The sequence below is a fragment of the Notothenia rossii genome (assembly GCF_949606895.1).
Source record: "Notothenia rossii genome assembly, contig: SUPER_1_unloc_1, whole genome shotgun sequence".
Taxonomy (NCBI): domain Eukaryota; kingdom Metazoa; phylum Chordata; class Actinopteri; order Perciformes; family Nototheniidae; genus Notothenia; species Notothenia rossii.
Genome location: NW_027640362.1, coordinates 249,658 through 274,345, shown reverse-complemented (window position 1 = coordinate 274,345; position 24,688 = coordinate 249,658). Strand labels below are relative to the sequence as shown.

Genomic DNA, 24,688 nt, shown 5'->3' with positions numbered 1-24,688 from the left:
TGTGAGCACCAATAGCTAATCTGAGCTAATAAGCTAACGTGAGCGTGGTGCTATCTCTCCGACAAAACGTGCCCTTTTTATGTTTCCATTCAAACGCAGGTATGTGAGTTTTGTACACCAGTTTGTTTATGTTTAATGTTTCACATTGTTTACTACCACCATACGATCATTGATGTGTTGTTGGAGATTTAGATACCACGTGAGGATCTTTTGAGAAACGTGTCCTTTTTATGTGTCCATTCAAACGCAGAAACGCAGTGAAATAAACCAAAGTATTCTCTGAGTGGTCTGTTGCCGAGGGGACACTACACCGGGGGTTACACATGTACTATCTACAAACATCTCTATTCTACTACACTAGACGCGTCACACGCACCCTGTGCAAATTGCACACACACACACACACACACACACACACACACACACACACACACACACACACACACACACACACACACGCACACACACACACACGGCTGGACAGGCTCCGTTGGAGATCGTGGTCGTTTACGCTGACTTATGAGAGATCTTTCCATTTTCGATCTGTGTTCACATACTAATTATAACAATATTAGCCAAGTAGCAGTTTGCGCTTTAACTTACAACGACCCCTGATAGATCTCGTGAGAATGTGTATAGATGCATTTTCATAACAAAACAATGGGGTTGCTAAGCCTTTGCTAGGCCAATTGTTGGAGTTGCTATATATATATATTTAAGCAATAGCTCACGACAGGCCGTGGTATACTCATTATATCACAGCTAAGGGGCGTGGTTCGGCCCGACGCGAACGGTTACCAAGTGTGGCAATATGAAAGAAAAATACACACTCTAATTTAAATAGTTTTTATTAGTAAATAATGATGTTCAAAATAAAATAGTCCCTCTGTTGCCTTCTGCACAAAACATAGTGCAAGGTTGTTGCTATGCAACAACACTAACAGCAAGCGAACATATTAGACAGAGAGCGTTGATCCATTATTTGGCTGTTTATTTACATTAATGTGTATGTTGCTGTTTATTGTGCAGCCACTGAAAAACTGTCCAGCATCAGTAGCATGGCTTACGTGGTCACTTGTATAGGTTGAGGTTGTTCGAGGCTGTTGCTTGGCGTGGAGAGAATATTGCTCCACTTTCTCCGGTCCCCGAGATTGGGCTTCCAGTAGCTCTGGAGAGAGCTTTCGCACTTGTGGCCACTAACGGTCATCATTTCTCTGCTTTGTTTCAAGACCCGCATCAGAAAGCTTTTGAATGGTGCTACTTTTCCAGTTGGTCTACCTGCTCTTCACGTAGCTCTGCATGTCGTAGTTTAGGTGCTTTTTTTTTTGGAGATAGGAACTGCTCAATCCACTCCTACATACTATAGTAAGACCCCCCCGGAGGTCGAAGTTAATCTTAAATGTTTCCATTTTATGCTTTGTAAGTTTGTTTCGTAACGGAAGAAATTTAAATATATTATAAAACTGACAAGTCAAATCAAGCAATCTGATTGGTCGATAGCGTTTTTGCGGACCTCTTTGATTACAGATTTGAAAACATCGTTGCTTGCTTTAAAAGTAGCACAATTCATTATGTTAAACCTTCAAAAGTATCTAGATACCCCTGCCCTAATGCCAAAGGAACTGCACACTGAATATGTTTTGCCGTTTGATGTCTATGTCTGGACCGCTGCGTCAAAAAGGAGGGCTTCTGCCCCGTTACTTCTCCGCTGCTTTCTTGTTCCAGTATGAAAAGCCCTACGGTATACTGTTTTTCTCAGACGCGGAGGGATACTGACTTGTTGTGAAAAGTAATTTACAATTCTACCAGTGGTAGGCTATACGCTCAGTATATCACGGCTAAGAACCAATCAGATTGCTTGATTTGACTTGTCCGTTTTATATATATATATATATATATATATATATATATATATATATATATATATATATATATATATATATATATATATATATATAGTATAATATTGATGATATTCAATACATAAAGAAACCCTGCGAACCAACTGATCGACCAACTGACCGAATGATCCACTGATCAAACCTGTGAATATTTCCATCAGGATGAATCTTCCTGTTTTTAAAGGGATCTTGAATGTGTATGTTTTATGCTTATTTTATATTTCTAAAAACACCTGCTCTGCTTCTTTTGTAAAAATAATTATATTTTAAATAAACCTTTTACAGACTGTGTCACTAATAAAAGAACAATACAACATTTCCATGATTCAGAAACAACATGTCAGTTCTCCCGTGTCTGATCACATGTGGGTGATTGGGTCTTTCTATCATCTGCTTAACATTCAATATTTCACGGAGTAGTTCAATAGAGTAAAAACAATTATTGTTTAAAGGTCACTGTCAGGCTATTTGTAGGCATTTATTATGGGTCTCAGATACAAATATATAAAACCATGTCTATGATGTGTTTTGCTCAAAGTACTCACCTAAGATTTTTTTTTAAATATTGAAGTTAAATGCATCAACCTGGTGCACTTTGAGCAACATGAATTTATGGATACATCTCTCAACACCCATATGAAACAGAACTGTAAACAGATTTACTTTTTCTTTGTGGATATTTTACAAATCACTCACCTTTTAAACTGTATTCTTGTTTTACTGCCATATAGTATTTCATAACTGTTTTTCATTTATTCTCATAAAAGGTGACCAAAACGTTTGAGAGCCACTGAGATAACTAGACTAAAGTGAACTATCTAAACAGAGTCCCTTACCTCACTGAGCTGTAGTTATCTCTCTCAGTCTGACAGGACAGAGCTCTCCCTCTCATTGTTTTAGAAACAGCTTATAATATCCGTTAAGCTAACCAGAAGCTAACAGCAACAATGCAGACAGTGAGTTTGGTAGAAATATACTGTATAATAGTAAAGTTATTTAAGATGATGCCATATTCATTGAACATTTTACATTATAAATATTCCCCACAATTATTCAAAAGCATATTCTTCCAAACTCCTTGCTGTAGTATGACCACCAGGAGACTCTTGATGTGTGTGGTGAGTTATAGTAATAAGCTGTATAATAGTGATTGAATATTATTGTATTCTCTTTTTTGGGAGTTGCACTTTGCAGACGGTCCCTGAGCACTCGTTTCTTCTCCGGCTGCAGATAGAGACCAATGTGTCCAGCTCGGAGGACGGCGCGTATTGGCTTTTTTTTGATCAAAATGTGATTGTAGTTCGTTGTCAACCTCACCACGGTACTGAGGAGACGTCATTTGTGTCTGAATAATGTTTTGTTCATGAGTTGTTGATCCATGAAATCAGAATCTCCCAATATCGTTCCAACTTTACTGAACTTAGCCAGAAGACCGTCTCATTTCGTAGACCGCTCGGTTTGCTGTTCCTTCACTTTATTTGTATATTTATATACATTTATTTTGGACGAAAACTTAGCGTGAGGAAAGGCATGTGTGGCGTGAGTTCGTGAGATATGGGTTAATTGCGTGACTCTCACGCTCAATGCGTGAGTGTTGGCAGCCCTGTGTAAACAAAGACGAGATTACGTCCAAAACACGCCAGGCATTGTTTCCGATAGCAACCCTCTGCGGGTCCACCATCCGATTTTAAGTCATACCGGCAGCAAATCTGTATCCGCTCGTTGTAGCCTACCCCCGTTTTAAAAAGATGTGGGTACGGAGGAAAAGAAAGAGGGTTTTATTTTCTGACGCTGCGCGAGTTCCCTGACACACCGGGGACACATGGTGATGTGTATGTGGCGGGGTGGTCGTTTTTAAAGGCAGAGCCACCCAAATACCAAAATGCCTGACAACGCCACCTGGGGAGTTTCGCCCCAGGAGATACTTAATTTACACCTCAGAACTAAGAAGGCTCTACAAGTTTGTGACTGACACAAGACAGAGCCGTGGTTCAGTTATAATGAAACAGTTTAACAGTTTATTTCATTATGTCAATCATGTATTTGTTTATTCTCGGTAAAAACACAAAACCAAATATCACTGCAAATCAAAACTCACTACAAACTGTGTCCCAGGGAATTAGACTGTGTGCCTCCACCACTAGCTGGCTCCAACTCCACTACAAGGGGCAAAGACACAACAAATGAGTATAAAGCAGAAGAAACAATTATCCAGTTGGTCCAAACGAGCAAACAGTCAAATACACTAACATCCTAAATATAAGTCAGCAAAACTAAATTGAAACAAAACCTAATTCAAGCAAAACCTAACTATAGCAAAACAGCAGCTGATAGCACCTAGTAGGAAGAGCACATTGTACATTAGATTACAATACAAAAGTACACATTTCAATCTTTGAACTTAGGTCATTGTAAATGTACCACTACTCAGTATGATTAATACTAAAGTAGTAAGGACCAACACACATCCTCCAGGTTAACAGGACTTCAGGCATCACAGACATTTGGCCAAAGGAACACCAGGTGGACCAGGACACAAGCTGACAGTAGGCTAATAAAACAGTCGTCAGCATCCACTCTCGTATCTATGTTACATTACATTTAGCTGACGCTTTTGTCCAAAGCCACTTACAATAAGTGCGTTCGACCAACAAGATACAAACTTGAGGACGTCAGGATCTAATGTGTTTAGGAAGGACAGACTGAGGGGAAAGGAGGGGGTGTGTTGCTTTATGTGAGGGATACCTTTACTTGTATTGCTCTTCCAGCTAATATTGAGTTTGATTGTGTTGGTGTGGAAATCACACTATCTGAGGAAATGTGCCTCACCATGATTTGCCTGTATCGACAACCCACCGCTAAGGTGCATTTCTATGACCAGATACACCTCCTGCTGAATTCCTGTGACTCCAACAAAGAGCTAATTATTCTAGGAGAGTTTAACATAAACTGGAATGACAAACAAAATAGAAAAAGCTTCAAACGGATCACGGATAAACACAACTTAATACAACTAATGGATCAACCGACTAGAGTAACTCCAAGACCATAATAGATTTAGTATTTAGTATTTACTAACAAAGCTGACTGAATAGTTCAAACCTACAACTTACCGACTGGGCTTTCTGACCATAATCTGGTTCTTTTTGCCAGGAAACTCTCAAAAAAAAGGTTCATGGCCTCACCTAAAACCCCTGCCTTGGGTTCACGCTTCATCCCCAAAAACCTGCAACAACTTTTTCTGGAGGCAGTGAAAATGATTGATTGACACTGTCCTCTGAAGACATTGGTGAAAACAGTGATCTGTTTATATCTAAAATTAATGATGCAATGTCTTCCTTCTCAAGGAGAGGGTGCCTTAAAGGAGCGTCATCTTCCCTGGCTGAATCTACAGTGCAGGAATCTAATGAAATCCAGAGACCAACTATTAAAGCAGAGCTTGAAATCCGGACTATCCACTGACAGACAGAAATGCTCTCATGCTCGTAACAAGGTAACACAAACAATAAGACAAAGCTCTTCATCAATATAATTCAAGGTGCGAAAGATAACGGTAAAAACGTTTGGCAAATCCTAAATAAACTATTAGGTAAAGATTAGAAACAGGAAAATAATATTCTAGAATAAAAACATTAAATTACATTACATTGCATTTAGCTGACGCTTTTATCCAAAGCGACTTACAATAAGTGCATTCGACCAGGAAGATACAACCTTTAAGAAAACAGAATCATATAAGTACATCAGGTTTCATAGAGCCAAACATTTCAAGTGCTACTCAACTGGCATTTAGAAAGCCAGCCCTTTATTAGTATATAAGTGCTTTGTTAGTAATTCTATCGCTCAAAGTGGAGTCTAAAGAGATGAGTTTTCAGTTTGCGTCGGAAGATGTGTAAGCTATCTGCTGTCCTGATTTCAATGGGGAGCTCATTCCACCATTTTGGAGCCAGGATAGCAAACCCACGTGTTTTTGCTGACGGGAACTTGGGTCCCCCTCGCAGTGCGGGTGCAGCGTGCTGTTTGGCCGATGCAGAGCGGAGTGCACGTGCTGGGGTGTACGGTTTAACCATGTCCTGGATGTAGGAAGGGCCAGATCCATTCACAGCATGGTACGCAAGTACCAGTGTCTTGAAGTGGATTCTAGCAGTTACTGGAAGCCAGTGAAGGGAGCGGAGGAGCGGTGTGGTGTGGGAGAATTTGGGAAGGTTGAAGACCAGACGAGCCGCTGCATTCTGGATGAGCTGCAGAGGTCGGATGGCACATGCAGGTAGACCAGCCAGGAGGGAGTTGAGTCAACGATGCCCTGATAAAAGACCCTGCTGTGTTGGCCAGCTCTCTCAATGAGTATTTCATAAATACTATCTTATCTTATCTCTCAATAGTGCTCTGGACATTATAAAGCTAGGGCCAAAAAAATAGAACAGATAGAAAATTGTACTCATTTAAACAAAAAGTTAGAACAAAAACACATTAAACAAAAGAAATAGAACATATAGAATCTTTTTTTTTGTTTTATTTGACTTATTATTCACGGTTCCGTGCTTTTAATTTGAAGGATTTACACAAACCGGAAACAGCTACGACGTGGGGAACAACAATTATAAGAACAAATAAACTAAACTAATTAAAACACAAATGTAAATAATGTACAACACATTAAATCAAGTACTTGGAACAAACAAAACATTTTTTAACACATTTGAAAACATTTATGAATCCTGGTTCCGTGCTTTTATTTTGAAGTACACAAACCGAAAACACGGAATGTGAACAAAACAAATATAACTAATTTAAACAACAAGTTAGAAAACACATTTACACCAAAAAAGAACGTTTAAAATATTTGGTTTGTTTTATTATATTAATTATTTAAAAATAATATCCCACAATGGTTCCGTGCTTCTATCTTGTTTACGTAATCATTAGACAGAAACGACGTCACTTACGCACCGTTGAACAGAATCGACGTCACCACGTCACTTACGTTCAGATCCACAACAAACATGTCGGACGGTGAGTTTTTTGTTTCCATTGATGGAGTGTTTCGGAGTTTCTGTTCTATATGTGTTTGTTTTCTGCCCGTTTCCCGGTTAGATGTCCTGTGTCAGAGGCTCGGGCCGAATCACAGGGTTCTTGTTCACTTGTTTAATGAGGTTTTATTAAGAAATCACGGAGAGCTAATGCGATGCTAAGCTAATTTACCGCCGGTTAAAAAGCAGAAACACTTTCCGTTACAAACACACGGTAATAAACAAACATACATGTCACGTGTCTGGCCTTTGGGTATCATATTTTAAAATATGAAGTAGCTTTAATAGTGTTCTTAATTTACTGTCGCCGGTATTATCTCAGGATGAAGTGTCTCCAGAAGAAAGACCGGCTGGACATGTCATGTTCATTTGAATGATTTAAGTCTTTATTGAACAAGAAACATAATACAAATACATCAGAAGAGAAGCTGACATATGAGGTTCATACTGTATACGGCAAGGGATTCTGGGAGTCTGAGTCTCTCACTAAATGTATGCCTTTACACAAAACTGCTGAATAATAATAAGAAAGAATAACTGCGAGACTTTTAAAAAGTTGTTCCAACGGCTTCTGCTCTCTCCTTTCAGATCACACAGATGCAGATCAGTCGATGGAGGGACACACTCCTGTGGGTAACACACACACACACACACACACACACACACACACACACACAGACACACAGACACACAGACACACAGACACACACACACACACACACACACACACACTACTGTATGATATTGATGTGTGTGAAACAACTGATGACTGTGTGATATCTTGATGCAGTCACTCACTCAGGTTTATGAAGAGAACACCAGAGTTTTAGCGACCACCAGGGAAACACTGAGATACAAATGTTCAGATGATCTCATTATCAATGATCAGAAAACTCAGACATAATGAGAAAAAACGTAAGAAGTCCCAAAGAATAGGTGTCCAGAAACACGGACCTTTTGAGATGGGAGGTCATTCTTTTCCCCTTTTTGAAAAAGAGATATCTTTATACGGTTGGATAACCCAAATAAATAAAGTGAAGACATGTTGTCTGTTAGCAAACAAACAGCTGTTCTCAGGGTGGTTTTCTGTACAACTTTAATATCAGTATATCCAAAAAAAACTTAAAATGTGAACCTTTTTTAATTTGACAAAATGTCCCAAACGGTTTTATCCTGAGAGTGCGACTTTAATCTCAGAAATTGAGAGTTTCTTCCCGGGATACCTCAACCTTCTCTTCCTCCATTAATAAAGCAAATCATCCTCTAATACGTCCACACTACGCAGGCAACATGTGACTATCCTCAGGTTACATTTAGTCTGATTATTAATCATTAAAGTAACTCCTCCTGCAGGTTTCTGAGAACCCTCACGCAGAGTACGGCCTGACGGAAAACATCCAGGTAACACACACACACACACTCACTCACACTCACTCACTCACTCACACACACACACACTCACTCACTCACACACACACACACACACACACACTCACTCACTCACTCACTCACTCACGCTCACTAAGATGTCCCTTGTGTGTTTTTAATGTGTGATGTCTGAATGCTCTGGTCCTCAGCGGGCGGTGGAGAACGAGAAGGGTCCGGAGAAGAAGCAGAAGGTGGACCTGCAGGCGCTGCCGACCAGAGCCTACCTGGACCAGACCGTGGTCCCCATACTGCTGCAAGGCCTGAGCACGTTGGCCAAAGACAGGTAAACACACACACTCTTGCACTCACACACACACAAATCCACACACACACACACACACACACACACACACACACATACACACACATTTTCTCTTAGCGGCTAACTTCAGGTAAACTCTGGGTTTCCGGTCCTACGAAGCTGGTTCTCCTTTTAGCGGGCTAGATCTCCATGGTAACTGTTGCTGAGCGGCTAACCTGCCCCGGAGCAGGTTAGGATGCAGGCTAAGAGCTCAACTCAGTGAAAGCACTGCCTGCTGACCAATCAGAGCTCAGTGTGCAGAGTTTAAAGCGATCAAGTCACATTACAGGAGAAAGGAAATACAGAAAAGCTGCCGTTGCAGGAAAGACGGACGGCAAAATTCACCGACTGTGTGAACGTGAACATTAATAGAATATCACCTCCCATCTTCAGAGCAATCTGACTATTAGAACATTAGCGTTAAGAAAGCTTACTTAAATATCTGCCACAACATAAGTAACCGGATCAGAGTAACATTAAGTACAGTCCGCGGCATATCACATCATAATGTATCATCTCCTTATCTGAGTCAGCTGAGCCGTATCTGGCCGTGCAGCACTCACAGTGTCACATACTGGATGCAGAAGGATTATTTGAAGCAACACATTAAAGGGGAACTATCATGCAAAATGCACTTTCTGATGTCTTTTCTACATCACTATGTGTCCCCGGTGTGTCAGGAGACTCACAAAGTGTCAGAAAACAAAACCCTCTCTCTTTTCCACCGTACCCACATCTCCGGCACACGTGACAGTCCCAACCTACCGTCTCCGTAAACACGTGACACGTCCAGGGTAGGATTTTCACGACGGCCATGACGGCCATGGCCGTCGTAGCCCCTCGGTCTGGCCGTTATGCCCCACAAATAATTGTATGTCCTACGGCCACCATGGCCTTTGGGCCCCTCACACTGTTAAAATCTGGAAGTTGCTTTCAAAGCGTCAGAACAGTGTTTTCTGAACTGCATTAGGCTGCGTTCACAACGGACGCCATGCAAATATTCTCATCGCTCTAACCTCTGGAGTTTCACCGCGGCTGTCAGCTGTGTTTACTCCTGTCATTCAAACAGGACGCGCTGGAGAGGGGGCGGGGCTTATTTCCATGTAAATACTGTGGTGGAAACCAACTACACAAAATGAACCTATTTGACAGTGATGTAATTGTAATACACGTTTCAAAATGATGCTGAAATAATTACATACTGATACCATATGGTAAAAAACATGAATTAATGCTTTGACAAGTCTGCAGAAAAGACGGAAAGCGATAAACCTTTTTAAAATGCTTGTTTTCTGAATGGATCAATCAGGCTGGTTTTAAAGTAACCTGGAGCTGCTCCGTCCACACTCACAACAACGTCCTAAACACAGAATTAAAGCAGCGACTGGATTCGCCATGACAGTTTTGAACTTTTGTCCAGTTTCTGACCAGAGCTGTGAGGAGTTGATTAAAGACACACACACACACACACACACTGCACTGAAATTGAATATATTTGTTAGGTTACATATTAATATAATTTTTGATTTGATTTTGGATTTGTGAATGGGAGAAGTAGTAGATGGAAAACATACCAAACACTAATTATTCAAAGTAAAGTATTTTATATACGGTAATACTAAAAAGGCATAGGCCTATATGATGTTTAAAACAGTGATTTGTTTCCCATGTCATTCGTTTTTCTTATCAGAAAGTGAAGTTATTTATTTATAAGCTCCAAATCCAAATTTTTCCCTCAATGGCCTTTGCGCCCTGAAAAAATGTGTGACACCAAAGGCCAAATGGCCTTGCCCCTAAAATGACGAAATTCCAAGCCTGGACACGTCCCGACCTATCGTCTCCGTATACACGTGACACGTCCCAACCTATCGTCTCCGTATACACGTGACACGTCCCAACCTATCGTCTCCGTATACACGTGACACGTCCCAACCTATCGTCTCCGTATACACGTGACACGTCCCAACCTATCGTCTCCGTATACACGTGACACGTCCCAACCTATCGTCTCCGTATACACGTGACACGTCCCAACCTATCGTCTCCGTATACACGTGACACGTCCCAACCTATCGTCTCCTTAAACACGTGACACGTCCCAACCTATCGTCTCCGTATACACGTGACACGTCCCAACCTATCGTCTCCGTATACACGTGACACGTCCCAACCTATCGTCTCCGTATACACGTGACACGTCCCAACCTATCGTCTCCGTATACACGTGACACGTCCCAACCTATCGTCTCCGTATACACGTGACACGTCCCAACCTATCGTCTCCGTATACACGTGACACGTCCCAACCTATCGTCTCCGTATACACGTGACACGTCCCAACCTATCGTCTCCGTATACACGTGACACGTCCCAACCTATCGTCTCCGTATACACGTGACACGTCCCAACCTATCGTCTCCTTAAACACGTGACACGTCCCAACCTATCGTCTCCGTATACACGTGACACGTCCCAACCTATCGTCTCCGTATACACGTGACACGTCCCAACCTATCGTCTCCGTATACACGTGACACGTCCCAACCTATCGTCTCCTTAAACACGTGACACGTCCCAACCTATCGTCTCCGTATACACGTGACACGTCCCAACCTATCGTCTCCGTATACACGTGACACGTCCCAACCTATCGTCTCCGTATACACGTGACACGTCCCAACCTATCGTCTCCGTATACACGTGACACGTCCCAACCTATCGTCTCCGTATACACGTGACACGTCCCAACCTATCGTCTCCGTATACACGTGACACGTCCCAACCTATCGTCTCCGTATACACGTGACACGTCCCAACCTATCGTCTCCGTATACACGTGACACGTCCCAACCTATCGTCTCAGTATACACGTGACACGTCCCAACCTATCGTCTCCGTATACACGTGACACGTCCCAACCTATCGTCTCCGTATACACGTGACACGTCCCAACCTATCGTCTCCGTATACACGTGACACGTCCCAACCTATCGTCTCAGTATACACGTGACACGTCCCAACCTATCGTCTCCGTATACACGTGACACGTCCCAACCTATCGTCTCCGTATACACGTGACACGTCCCAACCTATCGTCTCCGTATACACGTGACACGTCCCAACCTATCGTCTCCTTAAACACGTGACACGTCCCAACCTATCGTCTCCGTATACACGTGACACGTCCCAACCTATCGTCTCCGTATACACGTGACACGTCCCAACCTATCGTCTCCGTATACACGTGACACGTCCCAACCTATCGTCTCCGTATACACGTGACACGTCCCAACCTATCGTCTCCGTATACACGTGACACGTCCCAACCTATCGTCTCCGTATACACGTGACACGTCCCAACCTATCGTCTCCGTATACACGTGACACGTCCCAACCTATCGTCTCCGTATACACGTGACACGTCCCAACCTATCGTCTCCGTATACACGTGACACGTCCCAACCTATCGTCTCCTTAAACACGTGACACGTCCCAACCTATCGTCTCCGTATACACGTGACACGTCCCAACCTATCGTCTCCGTATACACGTGACACGTCCCAACCTATCGTCTCCGTATACACGTGACACGTCCCAACCTATCGTCTCCGTATACACGTGACACGTCCCAACCTATCGTCTCCGTATACACGTGACACGTCCCAACCTATCGTCTCCGTATACACGTGACACGTCCCAACCTATCGTCTCCGTATACACGTGACACGTCCCAACCTATCGTCTCCGTATACACGTGACACGTCCCAACCTATCGTCTCCGTATACACGTGACACGTCCCAACCTATCGTCTCCGTATACACGTGACACGTCCCAACCTATCGTCTCCTTAAACACGTGACACGTCCCAACCTATCGTCTCCGTATACACGTGACACGTCCCAACCTATCGTCTCCGTATACACGTGACACGTCCCAACCTATCGTCTCCGTATACACGTGACACGTCCCAACCTATCGTCTCCGTATACACGTGACACGTCCCAACCTATCGTCTCCTTAAACACGTGACACGTCCCAACCTATCGTCTCCGTATACACGTGACACGTCCCAACCTATCGTCTCCGTATACACGTGACACGTCCCAACCTATCGTCTCCTTAAACACGTGACACGTCCCAACCTATCGTCTCCTTAAACACGTGACACGTCCCAACCTATCGTCTCCGTATACACGTGACACGTCCCAACCTATCGTCTCCGTATACACGTGACACGTCCCAACCTATCGTCTCCTTAAACACGTGACACGTCCCAACCTATCGTCTCCTTAAAGCTCTTCTGTAGTCACGTGACCATGATGCTCTTCTGTAGTCACGTGACCATGATGCTCTTCTGTAGTCACGTGACCCTGAAGCTCTTCTGTAGTCACGTGACCCTGAAGCTCTCCTGTAGTCACGTGACCCTGAAGCTCTCCTGTAGTCACGTGACCCTGAAGCTCTCCTGTAGTCACGTGACCCTGAAGCTCTTCTGTAGTCACGTGACCCTGAAGCTCTTCTGTAGTCACGTGACCCTGAAGCTCTTCTGCAGTCACGTGACCCTGAAGCTCTTCTGCAGTCACGTGACTCTGAAGCTCTTCTGTAGTCACGTGACTCTGAAGCTCTCCTGTAGTCACGTGACCCTGAAGCTCTCCTGTAGTCACGTGACCCTGAAGCTCTCCTGTAGTCACGTGACCCTGAAGCTCTCCTGTAGTCACGTGACCCTGAAGCTCTCCTGTAGTCACGTGACCCTGAAGCTCTTCTGTAGTCACGTGACCCTGAAGCTCTCCTGTAGTCACGTGACCCTGAAGCTCTCCTGTAGTCACGTGACTCTGAAGCTCTCCTGTAGTCACGTGACCCTGAAGCTCTTCTGTAGTCACGTGACCCTGAAGCTCTCCTGTAGTCACGTGACTCTGAAGCTCTTCTGTAGTCACGTGACTCTGAAGCTCTCCTGTAGTCACGTGACCCTAAAGCTCTTCTGTAGCCACATGACCCTGAAGCTCTTCTGTAGTCACGTGACCCTGAAGCTCTCCTGTAGTCACGTGACCCTGAAGCTCTCCTGTAGTCACGTGACTCTGAAGCTCTCCTGTAGTCACGTGACCCTGAAGCTCTTCTGTAGTCACGTGACCCTAAAGCTCTTCTGTAGCCACATGACCCTGAAGCTCTTCTGTAGTCACGTGACCCTGAAGCTCTCCTGTAGTCACGTGACCCTGAAGCTCTCCTGTAGTCACGTGACTCTGAAGCTCTCCTGTAGTCACGTGACCCTGAAGCTCTTCTGTAGTCACATGACCCTAAAGCTCTTCTGTGTTCTCCAGAAACAGCCTTTGTGTTTCTAATAAGTTTCTCAATGATATAATAAATGTGTTCCTCCTCAGACCTCCGAACCCCATCGAGTACCTGGCAGCATTCCTCCTGAAGAACAAGTCCCAGTTTGAGGAGAGGAACTGAAGCCAGGACAGGAAGCAGACCCTTCAGCTCCTTGATGATAGACCTTTGTTGTTTTTTTATATATTAATAAACATGTTGATGTGAGCCGGCTCTGTGCTTCATTATTATAATCCTGGCCAAGGACAGGTACACACACACACACACACACACACACACACACACACACACACACACACACACACACACACACACACACACACACACACACACACACACACACACACACACACACACACACACACACACACACACACACACACACACACACACACACACACACACACACACACAGAGCACTCTCATAACGTAACACTATCAGAGACTGGATATATCCTCCCCCCCCCCCCCCCCTCCCCCTCTCTGGTCGCTACAATGAGGAAAATAAATGACGGGCCAAAAGTTTTATTTACAAGTATTAAAAGTAAGCAGAGGACACCAAACCAACTGAGACCTGTCTGTCCACTGCACCTACACACTGTACCACACACACCTACACACTGTACCACACACACACCTACACACTGTACCACACACACCTACACACTGTACCACACACACCTACACACTGTACCACACACACACCTACACACTGTACCACACACATCTACACACTGTACCACACACACACCCACAGCTCCTAAAGCATAATCAGCCGTAGTGTATTTTATTTTGTGAAGCACTAAATGGTTTTAGAAACATCTGGACTCTTTGTTTGTAGATATCTACTAAACTAAAGCAGAGACAGAGAGTAGGCCTGTTACACTGAGTGATATATATTATACACACTGCTCTGCTTTCTGCACGGACCTCTCAGCTGTTCTCTCTGGAAACATCGCGTCTGATGAAAGCAGTTAATAAAATAATATCCAGGGGATGCATGCAGAGCTGTGATTGGCTGAGAGAAGTCCGGCCACATACACACACACACACACGTTATATTTATGAAAACAGTTTTAGTTTGAAAATGAATTGGTGATATTTTTGAAACAATATTTTTAATAATAAAACCGAGTAAAAGGAGTTTAAATGAATGTCTGAGAGGATGATGAACACCAGAGGCTAAATTACATGTTTTAACGATTCTTTATTCACCTGGAAGAATCTTCTGGTTTGAAATGAAAGTTTAAATAATGATTTGAATGAAAGTAAATTCTTAACAGTTCATTTGAAACATCACAATCAGCTTTAGTGTTAGAAAAGGTACAGAGTTTGGTCAGAAACGTGGTTTTACTTTGAAATTATCTGCAGAATATTCTCTATAATATTAATGTTTTTATTTCTCTAAAACGTCAGGAGATATTTCCAAAGTCCATCCCAGAGTCTCAGAGTCCCAGATATTCACTTTCATATAAAACAGAGACCATTAGAGACGCTAACTTCTGCAGAAACACTGACGAGGGGGGCGGGACTTCCTGCCAGAGGGGGGCGGGACTTCCTGTCAGAGGTGAGCGGGACTTCCTGCCAGAGGTGGGCGGGACTTCCTGTCAGATGTAGAACTGATTGGATGCCAGGTTGTCCATGAAGGGCTGCACCAGGAAGTCAGTGGAGAAGTAGAATACCAGTCCGAAGGTGATGGAGATGGGAAGAGCCGGGAGCGCCTTCTTAAAGATGGCCAGCAGCAGCAGCGTGAGACACAGGCCCTGAGATACAAACATGTAGTTATTGTTATTGTTATTGTTATTATCAGCGTCAAACCCAGGCGCCCTGTACTCTGAATCCAGTTCAACAGACCCTGATCTCTCCGAGTTATCTGGACTAATCCAAAACAAACGCGCCCTCGCTAAGCGGTCCTACCACGCTGGTTTTAAACTCGGTAACTCAAGCCAGGGTTTCTCTGTGCGGCTGAGTGCGCGTTCACATGAAAGGGGCGGGGCTAGCTACATTCGACCAATCACAAACATGGAGAAGCTACTGACAGCGCAGCGTCATACTTCCTGAATGAAAAGTCAACTATAATATTAGACATATGAAGAAGTTAAACTTTAAACATCCATGACTTAAACACTTGATCCAGGATCAAAGCCACATAGCTGCACCTGCAAGGTGAATACAGCTGGTAACAGAACAAGTGTTTGAATGCGTACATGAACAGGTTTATGATATCACTGCCCCGTCTAAGACACCATCTGACTTTCATTACATTTGACTCGAGTGTTTCCTCAACTTAATGTGTTGCTTCAAATAATCCTTCTGCATCCAGTATGTGACACTGTGAGTGTTGCACGGCCAGATACGGCTCAGCTGACTCAGATAAGGAGATGATACATTATGATGTGATATGCCGCGGACTGTACTTAATGTTACTCTGATCCGGTTACTTATGTTGTGGCAGATATTTAAGTAAGCTTTCTTAACGCTAATGTTCTAATAGTCAGATTGCTCTGAAGATGGGAGGTGATATCCTGAGACACAATCGTATTGTTGTTATTATTATTAGTGCGTTTGATTCTTACGATGAGGATGGCCACGAAGCATGCGATGGTCGTGTTCCAGTCTCCACCCGTCGCTGCAGCTTTCCCCACCAACACACTGTAGAAGATGAAGTCCCCGAGACCCAGCTTCACCCCCCCTACACACACACACACACACACACACACACACACACACACACACACACACACACACACACACACACACACACACACACACACACACACACACACACACACACACACACACACACACACACACACACACACACACACACACACACACACACACACACACACACACACACACACACACACACACACACACACACACACACACACACACACACACACACAGTTAAATGGCATAGTCTAAACTTCTTATACTTAAGCATCATCTGTGTGTGTGTGTGTGTGTGTGTGTGTGTGTGTGTGTGTGTGTGTGTGTGTGTGTGTGTGTGTGTGTGTGTGTGTGTGTGTGTGTGTGTGACTCACGGTCCTCCTCCAGATCTTCCTCTGTTATCGACCTCGCTCTGCAGGCTTCAGGCTCCGCCCCCTCGCCGCTGTGCTCCGCCTCCTCGTCTGGAGAACAGACAGGAAACAAATAAATAAAAACTTGTTAAATTAAAATCCTATTTAAGAGTAACAATCATCGCATTTAGAGTCTCTTTTAAAACATTACTAAGACTTACCATTGATTTAGATTTGATTCAAATAAATACAAATAACTACAATGATGTTATGTAAAGTTTAGACGGATCGTAACGTTAACTTAATCAAATATAATTAAAAGGATTTCTGATCCATCATTTAATTATATAACATGAGAGTAATATTTCCCATGATGCCTTGCTGTAGTGATGTCACCTGTCTCGTGGGCGTCACCCGGGCTCGCCATCCCCACCGTCCACATCATGGCGGCTGGAAAACACAAACAGAAAACATTAGATTTTTAATTTAATTTTTTTTCTGCAGAAAAACTCAGTCTGAGGGAAAACCTGTCTGTCTCTCACCACCTGTCTCTCATCCGTCTCACCTGTCACTCACCACCTGTCTCATCCGTCTCACCTGTCACTCACCACCTGTCTCATCCGTCTCACCTGTCACTCATCTGTCTCTCACTCACCTGTCTCACCTGTCTCTCACTCAACTGTCTCTCATCTGCCTCACCTGTCTCTCATCACCTGTCCCTCATCTGTCTCTCACCACCTGTCTCTCATCTGTCTCACCTGTCTCTCACCACCTTTCTCTCACCTGTCTCACTCTCACCTGTCTCTCACCACCTTTCTCTCACCTGTCTCACTCTCACCTGTCTCTCACCACCTGTCTCACACCTGTCTCTCATCTGTCTCACCTGTCTCACTCTCACCTGTCTCTCACCACCTTACTCTCACCTGTCTCTCACCACCTGTCTCTCACCCGTCTCTCACCTGTCTCTCACCACCTGTCTCTCACCACCTGTCTCTCACCCGTCTCTCACCTGTCTCTCACCCGTCTCTCACTTGTCTCTCACCTGTCTCTCACCTGTCTCACCTGTCTCTCACCACCTGTCTCTCATCCGTTTCACCTGTCTCACCTGTCTCTCACCACCTGTCTCACCTGTCTCTCACTCACCTGTCTCTCACCTGTCTCACTCTCACCTGTCTCTCACCTGTCTTTCATCTGTCTCACTCTCACCTGTCTCTCACCACCTGTCTCTCACCTGTCTCACCTGTCTCACTCTCACCTGTCTCTCACCTGTCTCACACCTGTCTGTCACCTGTCTCACTCTCACCTGTCTCTCACCTGTCTCACTCTCACCTGTCTCTCACCTGTCTCACCTGTCTCACTCTCACCTGTCTCACTCTCACCTGTCTCTCACCACTTGTCTCTCATCTGTCTCACCTGTCTCTCACCACTTGTCTCTCACCTGTCTCACCTGTCTCACTCTCACCTGTCTCACTCTCACCTGTCTCTCACCACCTGTCTCTCATCCGTCTCACCTGTCTCTCACCACCTGTCTCATCCGTCTCACCTGTCACTCATCTGTCTCTCACTCACCTGTCTCACCTGTCTCTCACTCACCTGTCTCTTATCTGCCTCACCTGTCTCTCATCACCTGTCCCTCATCTGTCTCTCACCACCTGTCTCTCATCTGTCTCACCTGTCTCACTCTCACCTGTCTCTCACCACCTTTCTCTCACCTGTCTCACTCTCACCTGTCTCTCACCACCTGTCTCACACCTGTCTCTCATCTGTCTCACCTGTCTCACTCTCACCTGTCTCTCACCACCTTTCTCTCACCTGTCTCACTCTCACCTGTCTCTCACCACCTGTCTCTCACCCGTCTCTCACCACCTGTCTCTCACCCGTCTCTCACCTGTCTCTCACCACCTGTCTCTCACCCGTCTCTCACTTGTCTCTCACCTGTCTCTCACCTGTCTCACCTGTCTCTCACCACCTGTCTCTCATCCGTTTCACCTGTCTCACCTGTCTCTCACCACCTGTCTCATCTGTCTCACCTGTCTCTCACTCACCTGTCTCTCACCTGTCTCACTCTCACCTGTCTCTCACCTGTCTTTCATCTGTCTCACTCTCACCTGTCTCTCACCACCTGTCTCTCACCTGTCTCACTCTCACCTGTCTCTCACCTGTCTCACTCTCACCTGTCTCTCACCTGTCTCACTCTCACCTGTCTCTCACCTGTCTCACTCTCACCTGTCTCTCACCACCTGTCTCTCACCACCTGTCTCTCACCTGTCTCATCTGTCTCACCTGTCTCACCTGTCTCTCAGGAACCGAGGAGAGAGGAGTCGAGGACGGGAACCGAGGAGAGAGGAGAGGAACTGAGGAGTCGAAGAGGGGAACTGAGGAGAGAGGAGAGGAACTGAGGAGTCGAAGAGGGGAACTGAGGAGAGAGGAGGGGGAGAGAGGAGAGGAACTGAGGAGAGAGGAGTTGAAGAGGGGAACCGAGGAGAGACGAGAGGAACCGAGGAGAGAGGAGTCGAGGCTGTGTGTACTCACAGGAGTAGATGAGGGCTGGGAAGATGGGCTCGTTGCGCTCCTGTGCCGTCTCCACCAGCATGCGGAGAGGCCCTTTGGGAGAGAGCACCGCCACCAGGTCTGAGGACAGAGGAGACAGGACATTAGAGCAAGAGTCCTCATATCTGCAGGAAAAAGGACATGAAAATGTGTAATTTTAACAGAAAATAAGTCATAATATTTGTTAGGATTGTATAATGTGTGTGTGTGTGTGTGTGTGTGTGTGTGTGTGTGTGTCTCTGTGTGTGTGTGTGTGTGTGTGTGTGTGTGTGTGTGTGTGTGTGTGTGTGTGTGTGTGTGTGTGTGTGTGTGTGTGTGTGTGTGTGTGTGTGTGTGTGTGTGTCTCACCGTAGATGGAGATGGCCCCCAGGATGACCCAGGCGGACCACTCTGGGAGGTATTTGATGAAGACGAGGGCCATGAGGGCGCTGATGAGGATGAGGTAGAGCTGCTGCAGAGGCAGAGGGCCCTTCCAGTGGATACACACCATGCCCACTGCGCCGAAGTTCCAGATCAGCAGCCCCACCGAGGGGTAGTCCACCGCCACGTTGTAGGTCCTAAACACCTCTCTGAGAGACACACACACACACACATTAAACACCTCTCTGAGACACACACACACAAACACACACACACACACACAAACACACACACACACCCACACACACACTAAACACCTCTCTGAGACACACACACACACTGAGGAGAGGAAGACTCACCCCAGGTACATGAAACTGAACCAGAAGAGCAGCATGAGGGAGGAGAGGATCAGCCAGCCGTGGATAAACTATACACACACACACACACACACACACACACACACACACACACACACACACACACACACACACACACACACACACACACACACACACACACACACACACACACACACACACACACACACACACACACACACACACACACACACACACACACACACACACACACACACACACACAGTGAGCTGACCTGGTAGCAGTGGTACTTGTAGATATAGTCTGACAGTATGACAGTGAGCTGACCTTGTAGCAGCGGTACTTGTAGAGCAGCACCAGGAACACGGTCATCACCACGATGACGCTGATCATGATGATCGTGTTCAGAACCGAGTTCAGGAGGCGCCGGCCCACCGAGGACACGTTCTCTGAGAAGGGGGTGTAGATCCTGCAAATATATATATATATATATATATATATGAATACACTGAGGACGGGGTGTAGATACTGACAAGAGGTTATATATATATATATATATATATATGTAAACAATTACTCATACTAATAAAAGGATGAATAACATTTGTATAATTACTAGGGATGTAACGATACATACGATAAAAAGTCAACCGTACGATATTTATTGCGATATTGAAAAATAAAGGAAAAAAATGTGAATCTTTTTTTTTTTTTTACTACTTTTTTTTTTGTTTGTATTTTTTTACTTTTTTTTTTTTTTCTATTAAATAATAAATCTGATTTGTAGAGCACTTTAGTAGGACAGTAGTATTTTCAAGTGTCAACAGTATAACAATGAGACCCTGCAATAGAATAAATCAAGTCTCACTTTAGTTTTGAAAGTAACTCAACTCTCACTCACTCACTCACTCACTCACTCACTCACTCACTCACTCACTCACTCACTCACTCACTCACTCACTCAGCATCATCAAGGTTATCTTTTAGGAATATGAGCGTGTCCACATGTCCAGGTGGAAGCTGGGATGTTTGGGCGTTTACAATATCCTACATATCCCCTGCTGTGGAAAGAACTCTCTCGCTTGGTACTGACGCTGCTGGGACAGAGAGATGTGCTTTGGCCATGGGGGGCAGCAGTGGGTCAAACTGTGCATTGTCTCTCCACCACTTCAAAAACAACACAGTGTTTTCCAAGAGGGTGAGGCTTACTGACAGGGGAGATATAAACATACTGTTGGTACTGGTCAGTGTCTCTAGGTGTGGACACAATGTCCTTTGGTGTGATCTGTTGTTTCATGTTCTTGCTGTAACCTACTTGCTGCCATGTTGGACAGGTCTCCCTTCAAAAAGAGATCGATGATCTCAATGGGACCACCCGGTTCAATAAAGATTTACATTTTTTGTTTTTTATTAGATAGTAGATTTTGTCTCATGACGGTATTGAGATATTTATTTACCGCGATATCGTGATATATCGTTACATCCCTAATAATTGCTGAAGAGATTTAGGATAATTAATACAAATAAATGTAATAATAAAATAATAATAGTAATCAAAATAAGGGTGTGTGCGTACAGCTGCTGGTCCGTCTTCTCCGTGTAGAAGCTGACGGACTTGATGGTTGCCACGACGACGATCATGCAGAGCGTCACCGGGACGAAGAGCATGATCACATGCTTCGCTCCGTACTTTAGGGTCAGCTCCTCCTCTTCCTCCTCTTCAGAGACCCCCTGGGTCCCCTGCGGAGAGGCAGACCTCCTGCTGAGCCCCGGCTGCACACAGGAACAACATCAACAACAACAACAACATCAACAACTCACAGCTGATCCTAACGTCAACAAACATTCATTCATAGACTAACATTAGCTTATAGTACAAGGACCGGCCCGAGTGGGCAAAAATTAATACCAATAAATAACAATACTAAAAATACTTTGGGAAAAATAATAATAATAAAAAAAAGAAATTCTAAGAAAAACTAGTAAAATAATATCAATTATAAATGACGAAATAAAAATGTTATTATAGGTATAAAAATAATAATCCAAATAGACCCTTACCCTCTTGTCGGGAGGGTCGATGGGGGGGTCGGGTCTGTAGGAGGGGAGGGGGGGGCTCTCCACCAGGGCCGACCTCTCGTTGTACGAGTCCTCCTCGCTGTCTGAGGCGTTCATGGCTATACACACACACACACACACACACACACACACACACACACACACACACACACACACACACACACACACACACACACACACACACACACACACACACACACACACACACACACACACACACACACACACACACACACACACACACACACACACACACACACACACACACACACACACACACACACACACACACACACACACACACAATGTGTATTTTGTAATTTGTGTCATTTAATTTAGTTTTTTGGCCTTTCATATTTTCTTGTAAGCATGCTTCTTAGGTAGCATGAAGCTGTCTGTGGCTCTCCCCTCTGTGGGACCAATGAAGGGAGTCTGATCTGATTCTGATCACAACAGCATGTTCAGGTCACATGACCCCCCCCAGCAGTGAGGGGGTCCCGTGACGGTCAGCTGATCCGATGCAGCTGCTCGAGTTAATGCTTTTCCTTTCTCTGAGACCTGAGACCTGATTTATATGAAGGTGTATAACCATGGGGGCTCTGCTCTGACTCTGAGGTCTGGCCTGTCAGTGAGACCAGGTGCTTCGCTCCCTGAGACCAGGTGCAGGGGGTCGGCTGGCAAACAGCGTGTGCTCCGTGAGCTGTGGAGAGCAGGTCCCCCCCGAGAGGAGGACGTTATGACCTGCTTCTTCCTGATGGTCTGTCTCCTCTTCTTCACCACCTCTCCTCTTCCTCACCTCTTCCTCACCAACTCTCCTCAGAAGCTTTAATTAAACTTGAGAGTGGGAATAATGGGAGTAGTTCTCGTGTGTGTGTGATGTCCGGTTTCAGACCGGGTTCAGACCGGGTTCTGTGACCCAGGTTCAGACCGGGTGCTGTGACCCGGTCTGAACCCGGTGTTTAATCAGATGAATATCCGGTCTGTTTAAATGACATTAGAGTTCCCTCAGAGCCCCTGGCAGAGCGTCATGATACACACCCTAAAGTAGGGCTGCTCGGTTATGGCAAAAATCATAATCTCGATTATTTGGGCCAATAATTGATATCGAGATTATCACAAACGATTATCCATTTACTTTGAAAACATCAATAAAAAATGTGAACAGTATGTTTTTAACAATTGATTACCCTGAACTTTGAGTATAATTCAACTGAAAAACCAACAAAAAAATTAAAATCGTTTTCTTTCTATTATGTTCTTTTCATAATCGTTGCAAGCCAAAATCGTAATTGCGATTAAAATACGATTAATTGAGTAGCCCTACTCTAAAGTCACAGTTTCAACAGTTTTCTCCATTAAATCCCACTGTTTTAAAGCCTTTCCTCCTTAAACCCCCCGTGTTTAAAGCCCCTGCCCCCCACCCCCCTTGTGTTCACGGGTTCAGTCTGAGAGAATAAACACACAGAATCTGAAATATAAACTCTTAATTTCACATTAAAGCTTTAAAAAGACAAGCGCTTACCGTGAGTTCAGCAGAAACACAACAAACACCGAGCCCGGAAGTGGGAGTCAGCTGACCGCCGAGCACGTGATGACGTACCACGTCACCGGATCACGTGGTGGTTCAACGTCCAATCAGTTATTTGTGTTTGTTTATTCATTTTTTTAATTGAGAAAATATATTAAAATAATGTATTTTAAATAATAAAAATAGGAACAATTAGTGCAAGTGTTATATATTCAAACCGAAACGACAGAACGGAGAAATTAATAGATACAAATAAAAAAGGGATATTAAGGTATAGTGTTTGTTATTGTGATCATGTGTTCGGACTTTATGTCTTGAAACTAATTATTTGATGTGAATTGCTTTGTCTTTAAATACTGTGATGACAAGTTTTGTTTTATGTTATTTCCCTTTCATTTTACCATTGCTCAAAAAACGCAATTTTCTGAAACTCGACTCTTCTTTAAAATCAAACAAAAAAGGGTATCAATAAAAAACGAAACAACAACAAGAACACTTTTATAAAACTATAAAAGCTTTTAATGAAGAATAATATGTTTCTGGACCAGCTTCAATAAATCAGACACATGTTTCCTAAACTTTTATTATGACAATTTGTATCACTTTTTATCCAACAAATGAACATCTGTTATGAATAATGACAGAAACCCTGAGAGAGGCTCAGCGGTGGCGTTTACCTCTCTTTCCACCATAGAGGGTGAGAGGAAAGGCTCAGTACGTACGGAAACAAGAACCAAGATGATGGGTTTTAACCAAACGCTCTCCTTCTGGCACGAACACACAAACACATGAACACCTGAACACATGAACACACGAACACACGAACA

The 24,688-nt window shown here is 44.3% G+C and overlaps 2 protein-coding genes across 2 annotated transcripts; one reads left to right on the top strand and one right to left on the bottom strand.

The window, feature by feature from the left end:
* Nucleotides 1–6,842: 6,842 nt before the first annotated feature.
* Nucleotides 6,843–14,190, top strand: dpy30 (dpy-30 histone methyltransferase complex regulatory subunit). Its single transcript, XM_079694871.1, has 5 exons — nt 6,843–6,914; nt 7,520–7,560; nt 8,285–8,332; nt 8,509–8,642; nt 14,034–14,190. Exons 1-5 carry the CDS (start codon nt 6,905–6,907, stop codon nt 14,104–14,106), a joined length of 306 nt encoding a protein of 101 aa, XP_079550997.1. The 5' UTR covers nt 6,843–6,904; the 3' UTR covers nt 14,107–14,190.
* An 889-nt stretch (nt 14,191–15,079) lies between these two features.
* On the bottom strand, nt 15,080–23,941 carry psen2 (presenilin 2). The gene is made up of 11 exons (XM_079694865.1): nt 23,856–23,941; nt 22,316–22,431; nt 21,831–22,027; nt 20,582–20,723; nt 20,276–20,343; nt 19,905–20,125; nt 19,539–19,637; nt 17,403–17,456; nt 17,031–17,117; nt 16,560–16,675; nt 15,080–15,746 (listed from the first exon to the last, which is right to left on the bottom strand). Exons 2-11 carry the CDS (start codon nt 22,427–22,429, stop codon nt 15,591–15,593), a joined length of 1,254 nt encoding a protein of 417 aa, XP_079550991.1. The 5' UTR covers nt 22,430–22,431; nt 23,856–23,941; the 3' UTR covers nt 15,080–15,590.
* Nucleotides 23,942–24,688: the final 747 nt, after the last annotated feature.